Source organism: Salmo trutta, chromosome 3, assembly GCF_901001165.1.
Source record: "Salmo trutta chromosome 3, fSalTru1.1, whole genome shotgun sequence".
Taxonomy (NCBI): Eukaryota; Metazoa; Chordata; class Actinopteri; order Salmoniformes; family Salmonidae; genus Salmo; species Salmo trutta.
In genome coordinates, this window is record NC_042959.1 from 57727743 (window position 1) to 57746915 (window position 19173).

The window sequence follows — 19173 nt, forward strand, 5'->3', positions numbered from 1 at the left end:
ATGTGCAATCATCCAACCACAGTTCTAAAATACAAAAATGTGTACAGACCAAAAACAGGCACTGAAAAATACTTATACTTGTCCTCGTGTCTGTCTATGTGTTTCTAACCCTCCCTCTCTGTCTCCGTCTGTCTGCCTCCCTTTCTGTCTGCCTGTCTGTCTGTCACGTATATCAGTCAACTACACATTCATGGCAGGGGACAAAAGCAACACATTGCCTTGCAGGCAGCCCTAGCTAGCATTATTATTAGCTCTGCATCATCCCAGCAGCGTACTACAATGCCATTAAGAGATAGGGACTATTTTCATCTGTTCCTGTGGGAGCTGGCCAGGGAGAGGAGGAGAGGAAAGTAGAACAGAAAGTAGATGCACTTCAGGAGAATAATGATACAAATAAGTGATTATTCTAGAAATGGAGGGATGAAGAGAGCGGAGATAAAAGACGTAGGCATCATCTCGTAAAAAAAACGTCAGTGTGCGTCTCTCTCTCTCTCTCTCTCTCTCTCTCTGTGTTTCTCCTCAACCATCCCCCCTTCGTCCCCAGACTGACAGAGAGGTCTCAGTTTACCACAGCTTCACTAGAACCATGGTAAAAAAACACAGACACACACGCGCACATAACTCAAACTTAGCTTCACATGCCAACCGCACACAACCAAACATCAGATACGACACCTCCACATGAATCAGTTTGTAGGAAAACACATGACAACAACAAGTCCATACAGAAAATGGGCTTACAATACAGCCTCTACCAAAGCAGGGGAAGATTCAATCTATGGAGTAGCTTCAAATCCTTGGGGATAGTAGGGTACACAAACCTGCAGTCTATAACAATACCGCCCACCCTGCTACTCTGGACATCTGGTTTCAACCTGACCTCATGCACTACAATAGAGGTGAAGAGAGAAGAAGGCAGAGAGGGAGGAGGAGAAAGGAAGACAGAAGGGAAGAAAAAGCTTAGGTGATGAAAGACAGAGAAAGGAGGGGGAGCAAATCGAGGCAGAGAGAGGAAAAGAGAGAGGAAAATAACAAGAGTCTGGGTCTCTGTAGGAGCACACCGCTGGAACAGGTACTAGAGGGTCAGAGTGTTTTGGCCCTTTCCTGTTCAATCTGGAAAATCCCAATGTGTGTGTGCGAGTGTTGTTGTGTGTGTGTGTGTGTGTGTGTGTGTGTGTGCTTCCTCCTCACCTGGTCAACCTTCAGGTGGAAGGCAGCAGACATCTCCAGTAGGGTGGAGCGTTCGTCCAAGGCAGCAGCGAAGGCCTTCCACTCCTGCTCCAACTGACCTGAGATCTGCTGGATCTGCTGCGATGCGTAGTGACCAGACTCCAACAGCCGGTTCCCCACAGACATGATGCGGTTGATATTTACATAGACATTCTGGAAGGAAAGTGGAGGAGACATATTAGATATTCTGGAAGAGTGGAGAAGACATGACGAGGTTAATAGTTACACAGACATTCTGTAAGGAGAGGGAGGGGACATGATAGACATTCTGTAAGGAGAGGGAGGGGACATGACAGACATTCTGTAAGGAGAGGGAGGGGACATGACAGACATTCTGTAAGGAGAGGGAGGGGACATGATAGACATTCAGTAAGGAGAGGGAGGGGACATGATAGACATTCTGTAAGGAGAGGGAGGGGACATGATAGACATTCTGTAAGGAGAGGGAGGGGACATGATAGACATTCTGTAAGGAGAGGGAGGGGACATGACAGACATTCTGTAAGGAGAGGGAGGGGACATGACAGACATTCTGTAAGGAGAGGGAGGGGACATGATAGACATTCTGTAAGGAGAGGGAGGGGACATGATAGACATTCTGTAAGGAGAGGGAGGGGACATGATAGACATTCTGTAAGGAGAGGGAGGGGACATGATAGACATTCTGTAAGGAGAGGGAGGGGACATGATAGACATTCTGTAAGGAGAGGGAGGGGACATGATAGACATTCTGTAAGGAGAGGGAGGGGACATGATAGACATTCTGTAAGGAGAGGGAGGGGACATGATAGACATTCTGTAAGGAGAGGGAGGGGACATGATAGACATTCTGTAAGGAGAGGGAGGGGACATGATAGACATTCTGTAAGGAGAGGGAGGGGACATGATAGACATTCTGTAAGGAGAGGGAGGGGACATGATAGACATTCTGTAAGGAGAGGGAGGGGACATGATAGACATTCTGTAAGGAGAGGGAGGGGACATGATAGATATTCTGTAAGGAGAGGGAGGGGACATGATAGACATTCTGTAAGGAGAGGGAGGGGACATGATAGACATTCTGTAAGGAGAGGGGGGGAACATGACAGACATTCTGTAAGGAGAGGGAGGGGACATGATAGACATTCTGTAAGGAGAGAGAGGGGACATGACAGACATTCTGTAAGGAGAGGGAGGGGACATGATAGACATTCTGTAAGGAGAGGGAGGGGACATGATAGACATTCTGTAAGGAGAGGGAGGAGACATGACAGACATTCTATAAGGAGAGGGAAGGGACATGATAGACATTCTGTAAGGAGAGGGAGGGGACATGATAGACATTCTGTAAGGAGAGGGAGGGGACATGATAGACATTCTGTAAGGAGAGGGAGGGGACATGACAGACATTCTGTAAGGAGAGGGAGGGGACATGACAGACATTCTGTAAGGAGAGGGAGGGGACATGATAGACATTCTGTAAGGAGAGGGAGGGGACATGATAGACATTCTGTAAGGAGAGGGAGGGGACATGATAGACATTCTGTAAGGAGAGGGAGGGGACATGATAGACATTCTGTAAGGAGAGGGAGGGGACATGATAGACATTCTGTAAGGAGAGGGAGGGGACATGATAGACATTCTGTAAGGAGAGGGAGGGGACATGATAGACATTCTGTAAGGAGAGGGAGGGGACATGACAGACATTCTGTAAGGAGAGGGGGGTAAAGTGTTACCAATATTTACATAGACAGAGGGAGGCAGGGAGGGAGGGGGGGAGGAGGGAGAAAGACAGAGATAGATCGAGTAGGAGAGAGAGGGTGTGAGACAGACAGACAGACAGGGTAACAGACAGACAGAGACGGAGGGCGACAGGGAGGGAGTCACAGACAGGCAGGAAGGGAGGAGGGAGGGAGGGAGACAGAGATGGGCGGTAGACAGACAAGCATAAAGACAGACAGAGAAGTTGACAGAAACACAGACAGACAGAGAGGGAGACAGACAAACAGAGAGGGAGGGAGACAGACAGACAGAGAGGGAGACAGACAAACAGAGAGGGAGGGAGACAGACAGACAGACAGACAGACAGACAGACAGACAGACAGACAGACAGACAGACAGACAGACAGACAGACAGACAGACAGACAGACAGGGAGGGAGGGAGGGAGGGAGGGAGGGAGGGAGGGAGGGAGGGAGGGAGGGTTAGAAAGACATAGATCAACACAGGGTGGGCCATGGCTACAGACCCAGCCACAGGAGTGCCTACGTCCATAGTAAGGGCTTGGGAGGCTGGTGAGAAGTTAACACAGGACACACACAACACAACCTACTGTACACACACACAACCTACTGTACACACACACACACACACACACACACACACACACACACACACACACACACACACACACACACACACACACACACACACACACACACACACACACACAACCCAGTCCAAATCAAACACAAACACCCAGAGAGACTATTATTTACTGAGAAGAGAACAGAACCCCTCCAGTCCAAACAAAAACACCAGCTAGACTCGGCCTCTACTCTCTTATGTTACAGTGAACAGAGGGGAGGTAAACTGTCAACTGGAAACAGCCAATAAGGGGACTACTACCATAGTGCTAAGTGCCTGTGTTGTGAAACCAAACAAAGCTGCATCCTGTTGAGAAAATACATACAATGGTCTAGCCAAAAATGTGTCCAGAATTGAGAATATCAGTGAAGTCAAAATAGAAAAATATTTAGCATTTTCAGTGAAGTAAAAAAACACTTGAGATTCATGGTAAATTACATGTTACAACATTTCAAAATGGTCACCCAACTGCTGAACCAACAAACACAGCCAATCAAAAGCTTAAGGAAGTGACTGTGAGTGTGCAGCTGATGCTAGTTATCCTGTGAAGCGTAGCGAGCGGAGCGGAGGTGCTATACCCGTGTGAGAGGAGGAAGTCCCTCTAGTCTGACCACATGTCCACATGCTTCCACTCAGCCAGCTCCAGCCAGTCCCGACGGACACCCACAACACTGTGTGTGGCTGGGTGGGGAGAAAGAAGGGGAGGTGAGGATAAGGGAGTGCATAGCAGGAGATCCACCCAGACAGAAAGGAGGTTCAGTCACGGGTCATGAGTTTCTCCATCTCCTTTATCACCCATATCACAGTGATAATCACAGGGCTTAAGGCTACACCGCTCACTGCCTGCCTGCCTGCTGCTCAAAACGTAACACTTTGGATGGGTTTGATTGTAGTAGTACAACTTCCAATCCAGAGAAAAGTGAATAGGGGGATCTAGTGTCTACAGTCACACACAGGCTGTGTTGTACGAAAACAGTGGTCATTACTTTCGAGTCCTACTGGATCTAGTACAGCTCAACAATGGCCAAGCTTCCCCTGCTTGAGAAGCCCTTTTAGTAGGCTTCCTCTTTCATGTGGTCAGAGCTACAACGTTATCCCAATGGTTTAATGAGGTGTTTATGGGAGACGAGCTCTCGCTGCCAGCTGTAGACACACACACACACACACACACACAGTTGATGAGCTCTCGCTGCCTGCTGTAGAGATCTACGGCATGCTGGGTAATTAGCGTCTGACGGTTAAGGATCGATACCCTCCCTGGCGCTGTCAGCGTCATCCTACTACTCACACACTAAAACCAAAACAACACCAAAACAACACCATGTCCCTTTCATTTTGGTCCACAATGCTGTTGTGACAAGATAGACATAGATCAGCAAACACAAATTAATTATTCAGTTTTACATGCAGGACTGTTAGCATTCAATTACCCCTGGCTGAAACAATTACAGGTTTTTGTAGCCTGGTTTTTATCTAAATGAGAGGATTTAATGAATCACACAGCACCGCAGTGTGCTCCGAAACAGAGGTGGGTGAATCCTCATTATACTAATCCATAGCAGGGGAATATCAATGGACCAATGTTCAACATCTCTGTATGTCTGTAAACACTTTTTAAACTGATGAGAGTTGTGAACAGCACAAGCGGACACACAGGGCTGGGCTAGATAAAGACATCTGCCCTCCTGAAAAACGACAAACGCCTCTGACTCTGACGACATCTGTGAAGCATTAAAATGTGAGGCTAAATAACAGCCTCTCTTCACTACATGGCTTCATTCCTGGATGTAAAACGACAGACAGCATGGTATCTTAGCCAGGGGGAGCTAGACAGAGCGCAGGCCTAATGTAAAACTCCTGGAGGACCCGAGTTAAAGGGAAAGTAAACACTGGGTCAGGCCTCTGCATAGTATCCATTGATTGATCACATTACATACACCACCAAGGCTTACCCACACAGCAGCATACCACAGAACATTCCTCTGTCTCTCAAGCATCACATATACTGAGCACTTAGAGCAGGGAGGGTCCACTCCACAGAGGAAAATACTGGCACTTATACTGCTGTCACAAAGCCCATTTTTGCATGGCAAAGATATGAAGTGTGGCTGCTTTCCATCTCCACATCCCAGACTTGGGGAATTCAAAACAAATGCAATCAAGAGTTATTTGTCTACGCCACAGGGACTGGTCCGACACCGGGTGTATAGTGACACACGTGAACATGATAATGATAGTGTTTCCATTGTGTTTTCGGTGTAAACAAACAGGCAACATTACAGATAGGAGATAGGATCAGGATGGAACAGGAAGAACTAATCAATGAGACTGACACAGTAATGGAGGGCTTGGCATACGCCAATAACCCAAGTCTGCATCCCAAATGGCACTCTATTCCCTATATAGTGTACTACTTTTGTCCTGACCCCACATGGCTCTAGTCATATGTAGTGCACTATGTAGGGAATAGGGTGCCATTTGGGACACAGACCTAGGCCCAGAGACTCTGAGAGGGTGAGGGAAGAGAATGTCTTGAACAGGAAGCTCCTAGGGTTACTCGCTGGCGTTCTCCAAAATGAGGAACACGACTGAAAGGCTATTTTTTATTTCATATTTACCTTGTTTTGATATTCACACAGAGAGGAGACGCTAGGAGACTAGGCCACAATGACATCACATGTCCATTCCAGCATTACCATTTCCATTATGTATTTCAAACAGGCTTCCATTCTGTCGCTATCGGATTGCCATCTGCTTTTCTATTGAACTAGTTTTGAATTTCTGTCAATAGTCAAGGGCACGTTCCTCCCCAAAGGGAAACCATAGAGTGTAATGTCACAACACCCCCATAGGGGGCAGACCACCATCACATCTCCATACTTTTCATTTGCATATTACAAATGACATAATCATAGATGATCATCATCAGCCCCAGCCTAAATGGCTGAACTCTAGTCTAGTTGGGGAATCGGGGATTCTGGGATATTTACTCAAGGTGGCAAAAAGCAGATTTAACACAACAGTGAACACATTAACACATTGTGATTACTACTGCTGCTGTCCATGATGCTTTCATTGTGATTAATCTGCCCTTTCAAACACACGCACACACACACATTTTACCCTCACAGTATCATATTCAGCAAGTAGCTCTACCTCCCAAATATGAGCCTGGTAGTCACACAGTCTTTCTAGTCAACAGGAAGCATGGCATCCTGGGGAAAAGGAGGCGTCAGTCCCTCTGTTCCAGAGTCCCCCTGCCTGTTGTTGACACTGCACACTGATGGCTAAGTCATGCACAATAATGCCTGTGTGACTGTGACCAGGGCTGGGTCTAGGTCTGGGTGATCCCCCTGCCTCAATGGGGTCGGTCTGTCTGTCAGCTTCTCAAAACAAGCTAGGCTGGCTCAGCACAAAATAACTCGATAAACCTCTTACAAGCAAGATCATACTAAATGATAAGAGGATAGCAGTTAATTGTATGGTGAAGTGGTTCCCAAACTGTTGGGCGAGGAGTCAAATATACAAATACAAATATTTTTTTAAGGAACTCAGTCCAGATTTAAACTTACTCTTGAAAGTTGTAATAGTGGAATGCACAAGGTGCCATTTGGAAATTGGGTAGTGCATCATCAGTTGTTCTTGACAAGTCAGTCATTGCAGACCTTAGAGAGTTATTTATAACTGGTCAGAAATGTCCAGATCAACTAGCCCATGTCTACGTTTTTATATTTAGTTTTTTAGCCCATAGATATTGTTGTAATGTTTTTGTTACTCAAATATCACATGAATACACATTAGACATGGCAAAATGTATAGAATTGCTATAAAATGTGCTCCCTCTCCGGCCTCTAGGTCACCAAGCTGCTCGTTATGGCGCACACCTGTCACCATCGTTACACGCATTATGACACTCACCTGGACTCCATCCCCTCCTTGACTACCTGCCCTATTATATGTCACTTCCTTTGGTTCCTTACCCAGGCGTCATTGTTTCTGTTTCATGTCTGTGTGCTGTTCGAGTTTCTTGTTTTGTATTATGTTCCGTTTATTTATTAAAACACTCACTCCCTGAACTTGCTTCCCAACTCTCAGCGTACGTCGGTACAAAAACTGCAAGTAGAATTGCAGGAAATAAGCTTTAAACCTAAAAATTCACTCCATCATAGAAATAGACACGGTGCGCGCACAGGTGGTAGGTGCAGGATGTTCCCCAATGCAGGACGGGGGGATGGGGGGACGGGGACGGGGGGAGGTTTGGGAACCCCTGGTATAGATGAATACGTCCAAGGAAACAATGTCATACAGAAAGAGCACTGCAACTAAGTGTAAATATACTTTACAGTATTAGACCACCATACAATCTAGAGCTTGGTTCCCCAACTGGCAGCCTGCAGGCTGAATTCATTGTAAGACATAAAAAACTGCAAAAACACCACGAAATTAGTTCCAAGTGATTTTAATTTAGGAAATCTGTTCCCAAGTATTTCCATGCATAATAGAGAGATGTGATCATATACAAATGTAAGCAAGGTTTGAAATTATGTTTTAGTCAAAAATTATATCTCTTTGGGCTTCTTGCGGTCAATTTGTAGTGTAGAAAGTATTTGTAACTACTGTATGTTCTGGCCCCATGACCATCCATCCGCTCAAGAGAAAAATCGGCCTGCGGCTGAATCTCGCTGATGATCCCTGATCTAGAGAATCCCAAAAATACAGTACAACAAAAATCTAGGGCTTCAATTCATGCCCTCATTTTTCCCTTGTTGGTCCCATGAGCAGCAGAGAGTAGATGGGGGCCGGAGCTAGGGCCCTGTACTGACTACTGACAGCCAGGGCAAGGCACAGGAGAGGGCAAGGACGAGTGGAGGGCGAGAGGGCAGGGAGACCAAGTGATTCATCATCTTGCCCTACAGAACACAGCTAGGGCCTTTTAACCCTGCAGGCAGCCAGGGAGGTTCAGGGCAGTCAGCACACACATACAGACAGACACACACAAACACACACATGCAGGAGATGGACGGCTTGTCTCAACCTCACACTGCATGTGGTAGCTACTGGGAGGACTGTTTAGTTTAACCCATCATTATGTGGCCCTTTTACAGGGGGGGTGACTATAATTAAGCTATAGATGACTATAAATATGGTATAGATGACTATAAATATGCTATAGATGACTATCAATAAGCTTCAATGTATTTTAACACAAAGCTGAGGGGTACAGTAGTTTATGGTCATTGGGTTACACCATTGAGTCAATCAGTAATGTAGAAGAGTGTATTCTTACCATACAGTTCATGGCAAAGTGGTTGTGCTGGGTCTGCAGCTCCCCGGCATGCTGGTGGTTCCCTCCTATCTCTGTGTAGCTGGTCAGGAACAGGCCCTTGTTGTGCATGATCCAGTCAAACATCTGTGGACGGAGCGATACACACACAGCCATGGGCACACAAACACGCACGCAGGCAGGCACAAGCACACAGAAGAAGATCTCTATTAGCAGGTACTGTATCTTACAGCTCTGGGGGGGTGAGAGAGAGAGAGAGAGAGAGAGAGAGAGAGAGAGAGAGAAAGAAAGAAAGAGAGAGAGACATAGAGAGAGAGAGAGAGAGACATAGAGAGAGAGAGAGAGAGGGGGGGGGGGGTGGGGCTGGGCTAAAGGCTGAGGACATGGATGTTTGGACACTCAGGAAGGCAGATGGAATGACTCCACTCCACTGTATTGAACTGTGTGTCAGCCTGACCCTAGTGTCATGTTGTCATACTGCCTAGACTCGTGATGTCGCCACTGGGAACGCCAGACAGCTGGTCGAGGTTCGTATCATCCTGGACTGACCTCTAGCTAGCATGACAAGAAACCTCAGCGTGACAGCAACCATTTCAACTTGACCTCTGAGACATGCTTTAATAACCGGGGACAATAATAACATGCCTGGGGAGGAAGAGGAAGAGGATGAGGTGGTGGTGTAGGAAGAGGAGGAGGAAGAGGAGGTGGTGGTGGGGAGATGTAATTAAAGCTTTGCTCTGACTAACTGACAAACATGTTTGTTTCCACAGCAGGGAGGCATCACAGCACCATCTGGCTGATAGCTGCATGACATCCATATAACTGTAGCTGGGTCTATGCACACTGACAGGCTATGGGCCATTACAGTATACTGCAACAAGCACCATTACTCCTGCAGCTACTTATCCCATTCTGTTTGCTATGAAGTAATATTCTCAGTGTAAATCCAGACTTCACTGGTGAGCTTGGGATGCTTTCTTTCTAGTTATGCTAGGATGAGAGATATGGACCAAAATGTGAATCCTTTGAATAGAAACAAGCCTTGTTCTATTAACACAAAAGTGAAAGTAGTGTGTAGTTAGTTCATAACATACCTTCTCTGCATCCTGTTCAAACAGCCGCAGCTGGAAGCACTGGTCCAGTTTCAGCTTGCGCATGTGCCACAGCTGCTGCAGGTGTTGGCGTGTGCCATGCAGCTTGTCCAGCAGGGCACTCACTTTTGGCACCAGGTTGTGGGCATCTGGGTGGCCTGTGAGCCCATCGTTAGCATCCGTTCCCCCGCCGCCGTGGTTAGTGTAGCCTCCAGGGGTGACACTGCCCTGCTGAAGCCTCTGGAGCAGCCTGCGTCCCTGTGTGTCCAACTCCTCCACCGAGGCCTTGGTGGCCCTCTTCTTGAGCGAGGCGTGTTCCTCCATGAGGCGCCGTGCACCCTCCAGGTCGCGAGGAAGGTCACGCTGCGCCAGGGTCTCCTGCAGCTCCTCCTGCCTCGCCAAAGCCCGGGCGGCATCGCCGGCGAAGTCCTCGAAGGCCACACGCACCTCGATCCACTCGTCGTGGTCGTACTCCAGGCTGCCCTCGAAGTCTGACGTCAGCTGGGAGGGGTCCACCACCTTGGTCAGGCCCTCGAGAGACACCATGACCGTCTGGAGGAAGAGGGAGGGTTCAGACACTAATATAAACAGCAGTCTGTGAGGAAGAGGGAGGGTTCAGACACTAATATAAACAGCAGTCTGTGAGGAAGAGGGAGGGTTCAGACACTAATATAAACAGCAGTCTGTGAGGAAGAGGGAGGGTTCAGACACTAATATAAACAGCAGTCTGTGAGGAAGAGGGAGGGTTCAGACACTAATATAAACAGCAGTCTGTGAGGAAGAGGGAGGGTTCAGACACTAATATAAACAGCAGTCTGTGAGGAAGAGGGAGGGTTCAGACACTAATATAAACAGCAGTCTGTGAGGAAGGTATGGAAGGAGATCCAAGAAGTAGAATGTCATCCTAAGACACATAGACGACATTCTTATTCTATGTTAGAGGCCCAATGAAATTACACCCTGATGCATGAGTTGCCCGAGATGCAGATATCATTATTAATGACTATCATGTTACTAAACCAGTTGAATAGATTCTGTTATCAAAATTCTATAACCAACATAATTAAACATGGATTATGAGGAGTGGTCAACAACAGATCTATTACGTCCAATGTTCACTTGAAAAGGTGGGCAAAACCTTTCCAGGAATTTTAGCTGCAGCCATAACACATAAAATCCCTATGAGATAACATCAACACATGCAGTATCCACAGCTCTTTAAAGCCCATTCATGTGTATGTTGTGTATTCTTTAGCAGTGGGCTCTGACTAACACCAATCTGGATGTCCCTAATCAGACTGCCCTCTTTACTGAGACTCTGCTCTCTCTGAGGCCCAAATATCCTTGTTCCACTCTAAATAGGTCAGAACTAAATTTAACAGCACCAGCTTCCTACCCACACGGGAATCTCTCTGTCACAGCTTTAATATCACTTTCCAATTCCACAAACCACTTCCTAGGGCTCATAACGACATCCTGGAACACTTATACACAACTTTAAATTCAATTTGAAGGCAAACAATTCATTTGAAGAAAAACAAATAAAAACATTCACATTGCAAACTAATTTCCTCATGCATTACAACTCCAGAGACTACAAACATATTCTCAGTATAGCCTAAAGATGATTAAGATATCAGATCTCCTCAGTCACTTTTGGGAAAAGATCCACATCTGAGAATCGATTCAAAGCGATTGAGTCATAATACTATAGTAGCATTCTCAGAACCCATAAGGCAACCTCGCGCTAGGTAGCTCGCTCGCTCGCTCGCTCAAATGATTCTGTATGAATGTCATCACAAGAGACAATCCAGGGTGGACCTACCTCAAATTCAAACTTGGAGCTCCCGAAATTGGTCCTCTGTTTCTGCCAGAAGTTGTCTGGTTTGATGATGAGGGCGACGTGGATGCAGGAAGGGAAGGACTCCTGCAGGATCTTCAGCAGAGGCTTGATGCTGTCCCACTTAGAGCCTCGCATGTCAACGATGACCGTGAAGCCATGTCTGCTCACCTCCTCACTGAGACAAACCAAGACAACAACCACAAGCAGCCATGAAATTCACAAATCACCACTCAAATATTTTGTTTACTTCCATGACAAAAAACTATTGTTAATATTCAAATGAAAATGAAATGGGTGGTGAAAATCTCTTTCACCAGGTGCCTCAGAAGAAAGGAAACGTTGAGATGCTCAATGACTCCGCTTACCAAAAGTGTCCCGTTGCAAAAGTACCATAAAAGGATATCCCCAGTGTTTAAGGCTTAACGTGAGTGTCTCACGGCGCAGAAGGAGGCCCTGTGCTCTGAACTAAATCACTATGACTTCACTCTCGGAAAAGACCAGCCCAGCCGTCTCCCCGAGAGAAACAATAAGAAAACAGTGGGAGAGAACGAGTGAACCGGAGAGAGAGCCAAATACAAAGTGAGAGAGAGATAAAGTGAGAGCGAGAGTTTGTTTGTGTGTATAAAAGAGAGAGTGTAAAACTGCCCTCCCGCTGAGTGGACAGCACAGACAGTCTCGCCGAGGTAACGTTCCACGAGCAACTCCGCTAGCCAACCGCCCACGCCACCCACGTCCTAGTCCAGACCGACGCCCCTTCCCTCCGGATGCCACCCGCACCAGATCCCCTACACTGTTTTCCTAACCACTAGTCAGCCTCTAGGCTAGTATCCAATAACACTGAAAACAGACAGAGAAGAGGAGAAGCTTGCCTGCAGCTAAACAGCACAGAGAGAGAGAGCGAAAAGGAGATCTGGCCTGAGAATATCTATCTGCAGTTAGTTATTAGTAAGTGACCCACTCTGCTCTGCTCTACTCTGCCTGCCTGCCTGCCTGGCGTCATCAGCCCCTACAGAGAGAGGCCCAGGGGGAGTCTAACCTACATACAGCCCTGGACTGCACTGCACTACACTATAAACATGCACATGCGCACACACACACGCATACAGACAGACACGCAAATGCATACAGACACACACAGACACACACACACTGTATACTGAGTAAACTATGTCAACAGTCAGTGGTAACGGTACTGCACCAGGCTGAGGGTTGGAGTATAATATTCTCTCTAACGCTGCACAGGGAGGTGGCTGCTTAAAAGGAAGAGTCTATTTCAAATAAAGCAGAGAGGGAAATCACGGTTGGGGAGGAGTTGAATTTGAAAACACACAGCGATACACAGGTGGTAGTCTGGGGAGGGTTGCCTCGTTCACGCTGGACTCCAATAGAATGTGACACGGAGGAGAGTCAACAAGCTGGTTTTCATTATCCAACTTTCAGAGTTAATACTGTGTGTGTGTGTGTGTGTGTGTGTGTGTGTGTGTGTGTGTGTGTGTGTGTGTGTGTGTGTGTGTGTGTGTGTGTGTGTGTGTGTGTGTATGTGGCTGTGTGTGTGTGTGTGTGTGTGTGTGTATGTGTGTGTATGTGGCTGTGTGTGTGTGTGTGTGTTTGTGTGTGTGTGTGTGTGTGTGTGTGTGTGTGTGTGTGTGGGTGGGTGTGTGTGGGTGGGTGGGTGCGTGCGTGCGCGTGCGCGTGCGCGTGCGTGTGTGTGTGTGTGTGTGTGTGTGGGTGCGTGTGTGTGTGTGTGTAGTGCAGGGAAAGGAGGCCGGGCTGGGTTCAACAGTGTGTTCAGTTACCATTTATGTATAAGAAACAGTACCTGGGGATACCAGCGAGGTAGGCTATGAGTCTGCGGAGGTCCTCTGTTCGTATTCTGTCATGGTTACTCCTGGCTGGGAAGGTAAGGACGGGACCCCCACGTCTATCTCGGCCACCTGGGGAACACATGAACCAGGACCATGAGAAACACACAACAACGGACAACCACTAAACAGGGATTTACAAATCCTGCTAGTTGTCCTCACCTTTTACAGTATAATGGACTATTATCGTAATACCGGCAATTGAAGAATGCATTACTATTTTACAATAATAGGAGTACTTTGAGGTAAAATCCCTCATCATATTTATAGCTGTTAACAGCATACTTTATAGCTTTTAGTTAGAGGCAAGACTAAGTCATGAGTCTTGACATGACTAACTCATGTCAGCAGTAAGTCACAGCAGGTCAGGGTCATGGCACGGTTCACACAGACAGCTCCACTCACAGCTTAGCTGAAGCTACATCTCCCTGTAGAGGAAGCCTTGCCTGCCTGATGTTTCCCTGTGTTGTGTTGTAGGCTGTTGTTCCCACCATAATGTGCTGCCTATTCCCAGTGCTCTGCTGTAAATGTTTGTGTGTGTGTGTGTGTGTGTGTGTGTGTGTGTGTGTGTGTGTGTGTGTGTGTGTGTGTGTGTGTGTGTGTGTGTGTGTGTGTGTGTGTGTGTGTGTCTGTGTGTCTGTGTGTCTGTGTGTGTGTGTATTCCCATGACATTCTACAGACCATTTAGAATGGTAAACACCATGGATCAGAGACATTGTGTTTCTCACCTGATATGAAGGCAACCTTTTCTTTAAGGATGGGCAGAACGTCTATGGCCTTCATCTCCTCATTTCGATGAAACCCTGAAATAAACAGGGAAATGCAGTCAGTCAGAACAGTAAATCAGACCATCAAGGTTTAGTTTTGGATTGAAGTTGACTTGATAACATGATGTCAGTCAATCAGTCATGTTCTCATCACTACTAATACACAACCTGCTTTGGGTTAGGACTGAAAAAGTTCAGAGCCACAGAGTACCAGTCTGTTAAAAATCAGTCTCTGAAGTTGACCCAGTTCCAGCAGCAGAACCCTGACATGAGATGAAACCCGCCATCTCTTTGTCATTACAACCCTATGACAGGTCTTGAGAAGGCCTAATATGAATTCAGGATGGTGACAACCACTAATAACAACAAAAATAGACCATAGAAGTTATGAGCATTATCATGAACAGAGTGGTTAAATCCTTAATGTACAACCAAGCAGTCAAAGCAGTGACTAGATAGATAGCATCATAGCTATAGCTCTGGTCTTAACTCATATACTCACCTACTCACCAGATGGCTTACACTCAATATAGAGAGCAACCCACACGTGTACGTACAACCACACACACACACCGTTACATTGTGTCATAGCATCATAGCACAGCCTGTGCATTTTTTATTTTTTATTTAACCGTTAGTCAGTTAAGAACAAATTCTTATTTACAATGACAGCCTAGGGAACAGTGGGTTAACTGCCTTGTTCATGGGCAGAACGACAGATTTTTTTACTTTGTCAGCTCGGGGATTCAATCTAGCAACCTTTCGGTTACTGGCCCAACTCTCTAACCACTAGGCTACCTACCGCCCCAAATAAGACAGAGTAAATCCTGTAGTCATTCAGTGTAGTAGTAGTGGGGGAGAGAGAGAGCGAGCGAGAGGAGAGGGAAAATGAGAGAGAGAGAGGTAGGGAGCGAGAGAGAGGTCTATTTCAAATAAAGCAGAGAGGGAAATCGCGGTTGGGGAGGAGTTGAATTTGAAAACACACAGCGATACACAGGTGGTAGTCTGGGGAGGGTTGCCTCGTTCACGCTGGACTCCAATAGAATGTGATACGGAGGTGAGTCAACAAGCTGGTTTTCATTATCCAACTTTCAGAGTTAATGCTGTGTGTGTGTGTGTGTGTGTGTGTGTGTGTGTGTGTGTGTGTGTGTGTGTGTGTGTGTGTGTGTGTGTGTGTGTATAGTGCAGGGAAAGGAAGCTCCGAGGCCTATGCTCTTACTCTGAATATTTTATGGACATGCTAATAGGCAGTAGCTAGGTTTTATCTCCTGCAAAGCTGCAACGTAATATACTGTATTTCCCACTCACTGTTCCACCCCATGGGGAGAGATGGTTTGTGTCCCAAATGGCACCCTATTCTACATGGGGTCTGGTCAAAAGTACTGCAATAAATAGGGGATAGGGTGCCATTTTGGATGCATTCATGGTCATATTACCATATGAAACCACTCCTCGTAGTCTCAAACTGCAGTCCCCTGTCCCCAACCCACTTTGGCACAGCTCAATGGATTTGTTGTTGTTGCAATTATCCAAAATTGATCATTCATTTTACTGTAACATAAAATCCGACTTTCACAAGGCATTGCATGATATGATTAATAGCATCCTTTCAAAAAAAGATGGCCGAGTCAATGAGTGTGAATGCCGATTAAAAGTACTAGTTCATTCTGAGATGAGGTTAAAACAGTTGCCAGATACGGACAGAAAATAGTATGAAATAACGGTTGTCAATCACTCTGTCTTGATAATGCATGAATAATCACTCTGTCTTGATAATGCATGAATAATCACTCTGTCTTGATAATGCATGAATAATCACTCTGTCTTGATAATGCATGAATAATCACTCTGTCTTGATAATGCATGAATAATCACTCTGTCTTGATAATGCATGAATAATCACTCTGTCTTGATAATGCATGAATAATCACTCAGTGTGCTGTCATGTACCCTTTGAAAACAACTGCATAGAAACGGCTTTGTACAATTCTGGCCTACTACTGTGCCTCGATGGAGAGAAAACCTGTTTAAACGGGAATGGATAATGCCAGGTGAGGCCAAGGGAAGGTCCTTTTAGGATGCCGCTCTCATCATTCTGTAAGATCTGTTCTTGAGGTAACATGTAGTACAGAGTACTGCAGTTTATACTCAGATGCGTTCGTTTCTGGGCGTTTTGCCCTGTGTTTGAGGCGTGTTTGCCTTTGTGGGCTAGTGAGTCGATTTAATCTATTGCTATTGGCCAAATTCGTTGTGTTTTAATGAAGTTATGTATTTTCCCCTAACCAGTGTTAGCATTTTCCTCATCTGTCTGTTGTATATTTTGTCAATATAACACTGGATCCAGTCCTCTCTGTCACCTCCACTCTAGGCTTAGGCTACAATCTTAGAAAAAAAAGGTGCTATCCAGAACCAAAAAGGGCTATGAAGAACCCTTTTGTAAACCTATTTTTTAAGAGTATACAACCAATTACACCTGATCTACTGACTGTTGTAACTGTTGTAACTGTCAAACATCTATTGCTTCAGGCAACCAGCTGGGACAGAGACCATTCGAGAGGGACAGGGGAGGTAAAATGCTTCTATAATCGTTGTATTGTATTAGTGTGTCTGTGTGTACCCTCATCCAAAGAGCAGACACCATAGGTGGGTGAACCTCAGGGCTGTGTGTGTGTGTGTGTCTGTGAGTGTGTGTGTGTGTGTGTGTGTGTGTGTGTACATGAATGCCTGCATGCATGCCTGCATGTCTGTGTGTATCTGTGTGCATGTGTGTACTCACCCCCATGTCTAATTCCAGTCAAGTTCAGAATATGAGCAGCGTATTGCTCTGATCAAACTAAGGCGGAGAGGTGTGAGCATAACAACAATACCACCAGAGCTGTTAAAGCTGTCTCCCTCCCTCCCCCCTCCTTATCGTCCAACTCCCTTTCATGATCTGACACACACATGTCAGCCCAGTCTAAACATTCCTGCAGCAGCATGTGAGTGTAGACCTGTGTGTGTGTGGGGTACAGTAACACAGGGCATGGGCCCCACTGGAAACACAACTCCTCTGTTTCCTCCCCCCCTCTTTCTCTCTCTCGCTCTCTCCCCGTCTCTCTCTCTCTCTCTCTGGTGTTTTTATGTAACAGCCTGATAATGGCCCACATCCAACACTGATCTCCACTGCACTGCTAGAGGCACCGAGAAGGGTCAACTCCACACACACACACACACACACACACACACACACACACACACACACACACACACACACACACACACACACACACACACACACACACACACACACACAGACAGACACACACACACACACACACACACACACACACACACACACACACACACACACACACACACACACACACACAGACACACACACACACACACACACACATACTGCTAGAAGTACAGATCAGGGTCAGCAGGGAGAGGCAGAATTCCACTATGTTTGTCTCAGACAATGCTCCGCCTAGAAGACAGGCCAGACACACCTTGTTTAGTGGTTGTTGTGTGTTTCTCATGCTGGTTCCTGTGTTATCCAGGTGGCCAGAAGTAATCGTGAATATGAACAGATGCCCTCCGCAGAAGCATAGCCTACCTCACTAGCATCCCCAGGTACACACACACACACCTCACACAGTGATCTGCACGCAGTGTGGTGCAATAAGTCACTTCTGAACCAGAACATGTAGAATCATCAAATTAGCCCAAGCAATTGAAGCATATGAGCTTATATAGGATTTTCCCTGCTAGGCCTACATGTTCAGCCTGTTTTACATGAGTACAAACACCAATATCCCAGCACCTTCACTGCAATATCCCTCCATTCAGTAATTGGTGAACAATCCTTATAACCCAGGCAGAACCACGCAGCCTTCATTTACAAGTCTGCCAAGCATGAAATGAAGGTTGTCAATCACTCATCCTTGATAATGCATTAATAATGAGGGTAATCCATTCTACTCACTCAGTGTGCTGTCGTGTGCCCTTTGAAAACAAATGGCATAGAAACGGCTTTCTACAATATAGTCCTACTACTGTAGTGCCTCGGAGAGAAGAGAAGGAAACTACTTGTGCTATCAAATCAAGCTTTATTTGTCACGTGCGCCGAATACAACAAGTGTAGACTTTACCGTGAAATGTTTACTTTCAAGCCCTTAACCAACAGTGCAGTTCAAGAAAGAGTTAAGAAAATATTTACCAAATAAACTAAAGTAAAAAATAATAAAAAGTAACAATAAAATAACAATAACGAGGCTACATACAGGGGGTACCGAGTCAGTGTGCGGGGTACAGGTTAGAGGTCATTTGTACAGTAGGGGTGAAGTGACTATGCATAGATGATAAACAGCGAATAGCAGCAGTGTATAAAACAAATGGGGGGGGGGGGTTTAATGTAAATAGTGGCCATTTGATTCATTGTTCAGCAGTCTTATGGCTTGGGGGTAGAAGCTGTTAAGGAGCCTTTTGGTCCCAGACTTGGCGCTCCGCTACCGCTTGCCCTGCGGTAGCAGAGAAAACAGTCTATGACTTGAGTGACTGGAGTCTCTGACCATTTTTTGGGCTTTCCTCTGACACCGCCTAGTATATACAGTGGCAAGAAAAAGTATGTGAACCCTTTGGCATTACCTGGATTTCTGCATAAATTGGTCATAAAATTTGATCTGATCTTTATCTAAGTCACAACAATAGACAAACACAGTCTGCTTAAACTAATAACACACAAACAATTATAATTGTTCATGTCTTTA

The 19173-nt window shown here is 46.1% G+C and overlaps 1 protein-coding gene across 6 annotated transcripts in view; it reads right to left on the reverse strand.

The window, feature by feature from the left end:
- LOC115180595 (triple functional domain protein) overlaps positions 1–19173 on the reverse strand; it is a 133346-nt gene that overhangs the window by 62773 nt on the left and 51400 nt on the right. For 5 of the 6 annotated variants that reach the window (XM_029742818.1, XM_029742798.1, XM_029742809.1 and 2 more), the window contains 6 exons: positions 14384–14458; positions 13613–13727; positions 11776–11968; positions 9954–10502; positions 8863–8985; positions 1192–1383 (listed from right to left, as the gene is read on the reverse strand). In XM_029742818.1, coding sequence (XP_029598678.1) covers positions 1192–1383; positions 8863–8985; positions 9954–10502; positions 11776–11968; positions 13613–13727; positions 14384–14458 — 1247 coding nt within the window. Of the gene's footprint in view, positions 1–1191; positions 1384–8862; positions 8986–9953; positions 10503–11775; positions 11969–12158; positions 12530–13612; positions 13728–14383; positions 14459–19173 lie in introns of those variants that run through there. The other variant, XM_029742828.1, reaches the window with a different exon arrangement.